General features: G+C 31.4%; 1 protein-coding gene across 1 annotated transcript; it reads left to right on the top strand.

Annotated features, from left to right (window-relative positions):
• Nucleotides 1–10728: 10728 nt before the first annotated feature.
• Nucleotides 10729–11430, top strand: LOC129000230 (uncharacterized). Its single transcript, XM_054427185.1, has one exon. The coding sequence runs from the start codon at nt 10729–10731 to the stop codon at nt 11428–11430; it is 702 nt and encodes a 233-aa protein (XP_054283160.1).
• Nucleotides 11431–11674: the final 244 nt, after the last annotated feature.

The raw sequence follows: 11674 nt of genomic DNA, 5'->3' as shown, positions 1-11674 counted from the left end.
TCTCTGCCAACGTTTATTAAGGCTCTTTCTGATCCACTGTACGTAAACATCAGAACTAAACACGAATACAGTATGAAAAACCATCACTCATTGTTTATATGTAATTTATCGCATTATGAAAGTAATAAGAGTGCTACGATTGTATTGAACCCATGATTAGTATTATTCTGATTGGTGCTTTAGTTTGATGTCAAACTCAAATTTATAATAATATACCCTACAATACTTCATACAATAAATTGGCTCTTAATTAAGTAATCAATGTATAATGGTTGGTTTCCAAATGTTAAATGAAATAAAAACTACAAGCAGACCAGGATATAGGAGGAGGCAATTACCAATTTGTGTTCGTTAAAGTAAATTTTTAACAAACGATCACCATGAAAATAATATTTCAGTCACATACTTGAGTAGCTTATGAATTCACAAAAAGACCCATTGCAATTTTAAAGCTAATTAGGACATTGTTAGGGAGAAGGAGTTTTGCTAAACTACACCAAACAAATTATGCTTCGAGTAGCTAACGTAGTAAAGAAAAAGTTAACTCCTGGCCTTGTAATTGCAACTACATACAAGCATAAAATATTTGTTGGTATTACAAAAACAAAAATGGTTAGTGTGACAATTTTTTTATAAATATTCCGTATTGATATATACACTGAAACGAACAATCGACAAGCGAACGTAGAAGCTTAGTCAGATCTTCTCTCTCGTATCCGGTAAACCTTCAATTTTATATTGCATTGTGTATGCAATATGTATGTATGACACTCACTACACCCGTCCCATATGGTTTGAAATATTTTATCTAATATAAGGTTAATAAAATAAATTACATACTGTATGTTTATTGTTTCAAATCTAACATTAAGTTTATATTAAAACAGTTGTAAATGTTTTAAAAATGTTGTAAATGTAGGCGAGTGAACACTGAGCATCGATGGCAACAAATAATAAACACACGTCGGAAAACACAGCCATTTGTTATTCCTCGTTTCATGTGTATTGGCAACGCATTTTGTATGGCTTTGTTCCTCTTTTTGCACAATAGGTGCCATAATTTCGTTTACTTTTGTAAGATATTATGAGCTATAGGAAATGTTCTTGGTCGCAAATTTATAAATATTATAACACACACCTAATGTAATTACTCTAGACGGAAGAATCTTTGTTTAGAATACACATTATTTAAATAGGTTAAGATTTTTATTTTTAAAGACATACGTAAACTGATGCTGGGATGATATTGCATGTGTTTTCAGCTGATTTAAGCCCAGATTCTTTTTGTTTTAGGACAATAATTAAATTGTACAGGTTGTAAATACGTACAGGTTTTCCTTGCGTAGTAGGTAACATGTTTTTACTCTATAATACTTTGACTTATATTAAACGAGTGTCCACAAGTTGATAAAGGTTCAATCATTAAAATTACTGATAAACTAAGATAATATAAGGATGAACGACTTCATCTATTATGATAGCCTTTACATAAATGTTTGCCTTAAACATTGTCATATTCGCAAAACATTAATTTATGTCCAAAACCTTTTGTTCAATATCACACGTTAAGCCTTAACTGATTGATACAGTAAATTTTTATAAATAATAAAATTATTAACTTTGTAACGGAAGAGGTTCTCTTATATAACCATTTCTAAAGATTATAATATTATAGTATTGCGTTATGGAAAACAGTGTTTTAGTTGTTAATAATAATCAAATGAAACAACGTTTAACTTGTTTCACGTTATATAAACAAATTGACTTATAATTATCTGTAATTTATTATCATAATATTAAATAGTAAACTTTTTAGTGTGAGACGAAGGCCTTAACAGTCTACAACATTATTGGTCCGAAAGTATTTACGTTTAATTCTGGGAATTATATTGGATGGCGTTCAGCTCGTGTACGCGAGAAACATAAAGTTTTAATTCCCTGAGGAAGCGGACGTTGTTTTGGTCCCGCGAAACGTCGGAGAAAATCCAAGGACGATTTTTTATGTGCGTGTATGGGTGTGTTGTGTGTCTTCGTGTATTACATTTTGACGAGTCCTGGATTAATAAATAAGGTGAGTGAAGCCCACAAGCTGATCAATACAGTATTATAAACCTCGCCTAAAACATGTCTTTTAAAAATAAATTTAAAATTCCCATGTTATTCTTATGGAGAAAATGAAAACTGTTGTTGTTGTCTTGTTTATGGATATATTTTGATCAAATTTAGCAAATGGATTTATTTCATCCTATACTATTGACGTTTGGTCAAAAAAACACTGTTTACCTTCCCCGTAGCAGCAAACCTAACACTCGTTAAATCTAATGTTTTTTAAATTGGGAATAAATATTTCTTATTTTTGGATATATTTTAGTAAATATGTAATCAGACAAGTTGAAATTCGCTTAGTTCGCAGGTATGCTGCGGCGGGGGTATTTAATAATGCATTCACTCTTAATTTTATTAAATGAATTACTTAATTAGGGACTTAATTGTCAACATTGAATAATACATTCAACGGCTTGCCCAAGAGTAATTATATGTAGCATATAACAAATTTTAAATAAAAATTTTAAAAACAATAAAATTTACAAAAGGAATCCATATGTTAGGAAATTTCATTTAATAACGGTGTTTTAAAAATATTTCATTGTAATGTATTTCTTTGTATTAATGATTATTGTAGCGTAACTAATATTCTATTTTCCAAAATTTGCATCATAACAATACTTTTACAGTGGAGGTTCTAAGCATGTTGACGAAGGATTATAAATGAATGAGCAACCATTTGTACAGTTCTGAGGACAAAGACCTATTGTTTCACTCATACCTTTACAGCTTTCTGTTAAGCTCTTACCCAGCAAAACGCATAATGGTAAGCAGCCAATTAACGTAGCAAATATACCGGGTGTCCCACGAAGGGGTTTAAACGTTTGATTTTATATTACGTGCCAATTCATGCACCGAACCTTTTTAAACTTTACACAGTTTACAAAGTAGGTTTTAAAAATATTCTGGAAAAATTTCAACTCCCTAACCTTAGTAGAAACAAAATGGCGGCTTATTGACAAATTTACCAATGTGCTTTCTATAAAAACTACTTTCATGATTTATTATTAGTTATTTATTTATTATTATTATTTATTAGTTATTTGATTAATTTTTAGTTTTCCATTTGGCTATGTTCTAATTTTTTCTTGTTTTAAAGTCATATTGCCCTGGAAAGTAACAATAAAAATATTTTATAAAACCAAAAATACCTTTTTTAAAGTTTTAAAGTAACTTTTTCAATATGCCGCCATTTTGTTTCTACTAAGGTTAGGGAGTTGAAATTTTTCCAGAATATTTTTAAAACCTACCTTGTAAACTGTGTAAAGTTTCAAAAAGTTCGGTGCATGAATGGGCGCGTAATATAAAATCAAACGTTTAAACCCCTTCGTGGGACACCCTATATATTGTGTGACAATTATTTTTGACATATATATATTTATGCATAAAGTGCTTAAGGATTTTTTTTTATTATTCCACTTATCAATTGCCTTTAACAGTAAACTAACTGTCAATGGCTCAAGCTATTGTTTATGATAATTCCAAACTCAAAACCATTTTAGGGCTTTTGAAAATAAGTAGGTACCTAATAAGGAACACACTGAGCAACCTATAGGCCTACTTCTCCACGTATATTTGCTACGGTTCATTCAATAAAATAATATGTGGTTAAAAGGATAAAGCTATAGGCTGATTGTAATTGTAAATGAAGGAACACATTTTGGATGTTGAGTTCTTATACAGGGTGAAAAAAAGTATGGAAAAAGTTTGATATCTATTTTACTAAATTCGTTAGAAAATTCAAATCTTTCACGTCAACTTATATGTATGAAAACTACTTTTTGCAAGCATTACCATTTTTGTACCTTCACCAGGGGACGGCCCATGAGGAGTAGGTAAATGATATTTAATGTAAGCATAGGTTGATATGCAGATCATTTAAAAGGTCTGGTCGAGTGGAGTTCATTACCACTCAAATAAGGTTCATCCGTTACAAAATGGTGGCAGTAAAAAGTTCTTGATTTATACCTGCATAGGCCTTAGTATTGGTAAATACTCGTAGGCAACATTAGCCGGGAAATCTTAAAACCCGGTAAAATTTGTTTTGAAGATTAAATAAACTTAGTCTATGAGCTAGTTGACTTTAAAATACAATTTCAGATCTCGAGCTTATGTTTAATACGAGTATCTACGAATACTAAGGCCTGTGTAGGTATATTCCACAAGAACTTTGAGCAGCCGCCATTTGTAACGGATGAACCTTTTGAGACGCGGTTTCCGGCAATAAATGATATTCATATCAACCTATGCTTAAATTAAAGATTATGTACCTACTCCTCATGGGGTCGTCCCCTGGTAGAGGTAAAAAAATTAAAATACTTGGAAAAAGTAGTTTTTATACTTGTAAGTTGATGTGAAAGGTTCGAATTTTCAAACGGATTTAGTTAAAAAGTTATTAAGCCGTTTTGACTTTTTTGTCACCCTGTATATGTTTTGAACCAACTTCGTGGGAATCGATCGTTGTGTTTTAACATATTGCTTTAAATCCGATTTGGAATTAAATGTTTATCACTAAAATATTGAATATAATTCGTAAGAGTAAGAGTAACATTATAAAATAAAAACATGCTTAATATATTTTAACTGTTAAGATGACGGCTGCTGAATTCATACATTGAGAGTAACAAAATAGATAAGTTGTATTGCATTATTTTATGACAAATATGATGTATAAGTAATACAATAATATACAGTGTGTAAATTAAGTATTGCAACAAATCTGTATTTTTTAAACCAAAATTGATAGAAATATTCTGTTTGTGGAAATAATTGTTAACAAAGGTTCTGCAATTTTTCACATCAAAAATTTTTTTTTACCCCCCTAACAGGGTAGGTGGTAGGGGGTGACTTATATTTTCAAATAGCGACCCCTCATTTTGAAGGGTTTGTCAATAGAAACACAATGACGCAAATTCGAGGTGAATATCTCACTCCTAGCCCAAATGGCGGATATTCCAAAATTTGATTTACTGTACGTGAAAAGCACCAATTTCACAAATAATGGAAAGAAATCTGTATTTTTAAAACCGAAATAGATAGAAATATTCTGTTTGTGGAATTGATTGTTGAAATAGGTTCCGCAATTTATTAAATTAACAATATTTTTTCAACCCCTTAACAGGGTAGAGGGTGGGGGTGACTTATTTTTTTCAACAACAACCCCTATTGAGTGACCCCTCATTTTGAAGGGTTTGTTAAAAGAAAAAGAATGACGCAAACCCGAGGTAGATATTTCACCCCTAGCCAAAATGGCGGGTAATGAAAAATTTAATTTTTGTAAAAAAGCACCCATTTTGGAATATCCGCCATTTTAGCTAGGAGTGAGATATTCACCTCGGATTTGCGTCATTGTGTTTCTTTTGACAAACCCTTCAAAATGAGGGGTCACTCAATAGGAGTCGCTATTTGAAAAAAATAAGTCACCCCCTACCACCTACCCCGTTAGGGGGGTAAAAAAATATTTTTGATGTGAAAAATTGCGGAATCATTGTTAACAATTATTGCCACAAATAGAATATTTCTATCTATTTCGGTTTTAAAAATACAGAATTGTTTCAATACTTAATTTACACACTGTATATATATATATGAATCATTCAGAGAATTACATCATTGTTAATATGGAATCAATATTATTATGTTAGGAAACTGGTACAAGAGAGTGAGTTATTCCAATGACCTATGTTTTTATTAGCTCGTCAGTAAATAAAATGTTACTTGAGATTAATTAGGAATAGACGTCATATTTTAATAAGTTAATAATATAATTGTGAAAAATCACTAGTTCATCAACTTGGACTATTTAAAAATATATAAATCACAGCTTGAACTCGTTCAAAAACAAAGGTAAAATCTAACTACAGGGCCCCGTAAAATTAAGAGTTAACAAACACTTCCAAGATTTCCCTGTATTATTAATTTATTCCCCAAGTTACTCGTCAGTGCTAACTCAAAGACAATCTTGAATCTTGAATCGTGACAATCAAAAGTATTTTCTTTAATACACCCATTACAGTTTTTATTGAACGTTGATTAATAATGCAAATAATAGAAACAACAATTTCACATAGCACAACTAGGATTATATACTCATTAGATACCGAAGCACAAAAAAGTCCAAACTAAAGTTTCTGCAAAACAATTGAAATATATTATAAGTTAAATTCATGGTTTGATATTTCAATCACAATACTAGATATAAGATTAGATATTGAGAAACTTGCTTTTATTCTGATAATATGGACTTGCAAGTTTTTATAAATATGAGTATTACAGTTATTTTCTAATATTAAAAAATTAAGTCAAATGTTGAGTCTGATTAGCGGAATAGGTAATGCACACTAAGAAATATTGAATAGTTTGTATTAATGACCTGATTCAGTATTGGCTAATGTAACTAAAGGGGCCAATTGCAGCTGGAAAGAAGCCAATACTTGATTGCAGCAAAATGTAGATTAAGTAAACAGAACAACGACGAACAAATGGAATTAGGGAATATTCCATATCGGCTTTCTTGTTGGGGCACGGGGAATTGAATATTCGCTGAGTGATTACCATTAGATAGTCTTAAGTCAATACTTTTATGAACTAAATAACTTATTTTAAAATAAACCTCTTACAGTATTTACGGTACGGTAAAGTAATAAAATAATATTTATTCTAACAGAAAAATATTAGTTGTAGATGTACATACATATTTTATATGATTATATTGTTTACTACAGTATGGTAAATATCTAAGATTTGGAATTGGCAATCCAATTATAATTCGACCCACTACCTTAAATTACATATAAAATCCAATGCTGTTTAAAGTTTTCAAACATAAGTAATCGTCGATTAGTATTTTATGTGGATATTTAACGTACCGTTGTCAATATACTGCAAACAAAAGTATTTAAAGTCAATAAACGTTTATCTATATGATTTAAAAAATAAAATACAACAAATAAAAATTTTCAACTGCATTTCATAAGAATATAACACCTTAATGCGACGTGTTTTTCATTCAATTCTGGAGAAAGATTAAATTAAATGTTATAGTGTGATTGCTTCTTTCCAGAAGGACAGTTTCTTAGTATCTTCGGGACTGAAGAGCTTTGAAACTCTGCAGAACTGGCTAAGACTCTTAAACAGTAATGAAGCACAATATAACTTTTGTCCTGTGAACGCTCATTGCTAAGAGGAACTTTTACTGACTTCAGCTTCTCACATTTGACCATACGAGTTATCGATATTAGTGATAGCTATATCTTAAACGTTTAAGCTTAAATTACTTTTACTAAAAAAGTATTGAATTTAGATTGTATAATAATATAATTACATTTGCAATGTTCGCTTACAGGCTTACTTTTCCTTTATAACTACAAACGTGTTTTAACAAAATAACAATAGGATCCTTTTTAAAACCTCGAAAAACATATTGTCTCGTAAATACTTTTGTTTTAAAAGCAGTTTATATCCAGTTGAGGTAAGTTTTTAAACTCTTATTAGTCCTTCAAAATTGATGGTTACTTTTTTTCTAATTCGCTAAAATATTTTACTTACACCCAACTCAGTGATATTTTGTGCAAAAGGTTTTGCACAAATTTTTGGGCTAGTTTACTAATTATACTCTTACTTACCCTGCACATAATTCAAATCGGTAATGTTATATTTTGGGTTGTTTAACATTGCTACTGGACGTATTGCAACAATATTCCCAGTCACTTTAATTTTCGTATTTCGTATGTTGAACAATGTTATTTTAGTTTTTCACCTCAGTACTACACCCTAAAACGCCTAAACTCTTTTTGCAATACAATAGTTTTCAATTTAAACAAGGTCCAACTAGTTAAATTGTTATTGAACACGTACTGTCTGTTTGTAGTATTTTGTTCTTGTTTTTTTTTATATTGGTTTTTATTTACAGTATTGTTTGCATGGTTACTGTCCCGAACACTTGTAGAAGAGAGTTTCGTTCGGAAATAGACAATAAAAGTATAAAAAATTAAGTGGTTTCCACTAGAATAATTTTATTGGCCTCAATTAATTTAATAAGCCCAATGTAAAATTGTCCATATTAGTTTCTTTTTAATACAATGTTTTTGGCATAAAAAATTACTTTTGAAATATTCTTCCTCCTGAAAATAGTTTATTCGAAATCAGCAAAGAAATATTGATCATTTTAAAGTATAGTGTGACCATTGGTTAAAGAAAATTCTATATTAGTCAGACATTGATTTTTTGGCCTATCTAGCCCACCACTTATTAATTTTGTATGCATGTGTTCGTAACTACTTACCTCACAAAGAAAAAGAAAACAAACTTAAGATTTTGAACAGTCCTAAATAATCATTTAGCGACCGGTTGTCTAATGTTCTAAGGACCAGTTCTAGGTAGGTTGTGTTAAGACCATTATCCAGTGTACGCAAATCCTCCTCATAATTTTTTTTCTTTAGGTTTCTGTGCATTACATAAGTTGATAATTTTTTTCGCCAATTTCTTCTTTCTATAGTTCACAGATCATTCAACATGAGACGACATCTAGTTAGGTAGGATGTGGATAATTACATACCTTAAGGTACTTATTGTACATGAAACAAGCAAACTCATTTTCTTGTAAAGAAATGTTATTTCATTTTTTATCCAAAGTTTTTGTGCTAGAGATTTTATTCTCTGAGCAGCAGGTGCTTTATTATTTATTCGTAATTGGACGTATTTGGGGGTTATGTCACGTCGTAAACATGTACCAACTTAACGAAGATCAATACTTGGAACTGATAAAAGTAATGTAAAACCAATTCAATATACAGGGTGTCCCGGAACTCTCTACCAATATTTTAGGGCATTGCTCCTGGGTAAGAAACATAACTAAATATCATATTTAAACTGTCCAGAAGTCTTTAGTTACTCACACAGCCGCCATTTTGTTTTTTTCAGTTATTTTTTTTTCTAAAGAATAGTTAAACATACGAAATGGAAACTTTGCACAAACATTTATGACAACTAGACAAAGCTACAAAAAAATTATCACGATTTTTCAAATTCATAAAACAAAATGGTGGCCATTTAAAATTTGTGTAAAATCAATGGTTTTTGAGTTATTTAAGAAAGAAAATTTTAAATTGCCGCCATTTTGTTTTACGAATTTGAAAAATCTTCATAATTTTTTTGTAGCTTTGTCTAGTTGTCATAAATGTTTGTGCAAAGTTTCCATTTCGTATGTTTAACCGTTCTTTAGAAAAAAATAATAACTGAAATAAAACAAAATTGCGGCTGTGTGAGTAACTAATAACTTCCGGACAATTTGAATATGCTATTTAGGTACGTTTCTTACCCAGGATCAATGCCCTAAAATATTGGTAGAGAGTTCCGGGACACCCTGTATATTATAGTTCCAGGGCAGCAAAATAACAATGAATTTTACAATGAGTTACAATGAATTTTATGAATTCTTCTGACTCAACAACAACTCATCCAAAGATAATCAGTGCTGACCGAAGGGAATGCTGATTACTGTGATTTCGAACCAGCCAATATCCAATATCAATTCAACCATTCAAATCAGTACTGGTTAATTCAGTACTCTATCTCATGAATTTATTCTTACAATATAATTCTAATGTAGATCCGCTTAAGTTAGTTTAATAATCTAAGAATATAAATATTTAACGATATTATATTATATATTCATAGTACAACACGTTTCTGCATTCCCTAAATTTGTTTTCTGCTTATGTATGGGTATATTGGTGTGTCAGGTTGTTCTAGAAAACTCTTTTGTTGTTTCTGAAGTAAGTATTCCCGATACGATGTTGACCTAGAGCTCTGCTCCACAGGTTTTCAAAGTTCCAAGATAATAATTTTTATTATTCTATTACTGACTCTTGATAAGATCATATACTGCAAGTATATTGCATATCCTGTTGTAAACACTTATAAAATTTTTTATATGTTTAACTTAAGTTTTTTTTTATTCCTTGATATTTAAAAAAATGTTTACTCTTATATTTATTAACCTATATAACTTACATCCTCCCTTTACTTTTTAAGATGTTTATGGAAACTTAATGCTTAACTGCACAGGTTATGTTGCCTTTAAGTTAAAACGACAACCGTGAACAAAATAACATACCTTATTATTATTTTTATAATTTGTAAATATTTTAAGTCGTACGATTTGTTATAAAAATAGAGTTGATGTCTTTATAATATTCTATACGGTGACAAGGATTTTATAATTGTCAGTGTAAATTTAAAGTGCCCAATATCCTTAAGGGTAGTGCAAGTTAAAAGTAACAATGCCATTGAACACGCGGTTGTCGACGTTGAAAACCTTCACAGGAGTGTATCAAATACGAAAATCCTTTATTGCCGTAATAAACTTAAGGCATGTCAACGCTATATTCTCTATTGAACATTTTGTATATGCTGTAGAAATAATCTTGTTGACTTGTGAGTTTTTCCGTCAAAATTGTACGTTGAGTTAAAAATAGGCCTATGTCCTTGGTCTAAACTACAAAAATTTTAACGATGGTCTCCAACCAAGATGATTTTTTACGACTGCAGTCTAGTATTAATTGTATCATGGATTGGTGTAGAACAAACAATATGAAACTAAACTTTTCTAAGTGCTCTGTAATGACCTTCGGCCGTCTACGCTGTCCTCTGCTATTCCAGTACACATTGGAAGGACAACCATTAGAAAGGGTGTTTTCCATCAAGGATTTGGGTGTTACCTTTAGTGCTGATCTATCCTTTCATGAACATGTTTATGATCTCTGCAAACGATCTCACAGGCTATTGGGATACATCTTTAGATCTACTCGTGGAATGACAAGCCCTGTTGTTTTAAAAACACTTTATTCGTCCTTTGTACGCCAACTCCTAGAGTATGCCAGCCCAGTTTGGCCCCCTTACCAAGTTGGTTTGACTGACGAGCTTGATGCTGTGCAGAGGAAATTCCTAAGGTTGGTGGGAGTACGACAGGGGCTTCGTTGGACGGAGGTTCCACTTGCTGATCTCCAGGCTGACCTCCATCTCCATGATCTTCAAGTCAGACGTGAAGTGGCAGATGTAGTATTTCTCGCCAAGCTGATCAATGGCCTGTTGGACTGCCCAATGCTTCTCACTCAGGTGGACTTCCGCACTCCATCAGTGACCCGATCTCTGGATCTGTTCGGCAGGAGGCATCATGCACGTGGTTACGACTTTCACAGCCCACTTGCAAGAATTATGAGGCTTGGGAATCGATTCTGCCACACAGTCGACTTTTTCCACGAGAATACTTCCTCTGTTCGTAGAAGAGTTCTCGAAGCCCGTCACACCATTGAACATATATGAAAAGTCTTATTGTTGCTGTTGTTGTTAATGTCATTTGTTGTTATTTGTTATATTTATTTATATTGTTTGTTATATTTATTTATATTGTTTGTTATATTTATTTATACTATCTAGTAAGGAACTTCCATGTGTGCCTGATAGCTTTCTAGAAATTCTTCTTTGTGGTATGTCAATAGTTTATTAATTAGCCACAGTGTTGTTGTTGTTGCATCGTTTGTTATTACTACTATTTATTTGCTTGTAT

Source organism: Macrosteles quadrilineatus, unplaced genomic scaffold (genome assembly GCF_028750875.1).
Source record: "Macrosteles quadrilineatus isolate MER2022 unplaced genomic scaffold, UCM_ALF_1.0 Scaffold_8__2_contigs__length_117827958, whole genome shotgun sequence".
Taxonomy (NCBI): domain Eukaryota; kingdom Metazoa; phylum Arthropoda; class Insecta; order Hemiptera; family Cicadellidae; genus Macrosteles; species Macrosteles quadrilineatus.
Note: the sequence above shows the minus strand (reverse complement) of the source record. Positions and strands in the feature narration are given on the sequence as shown.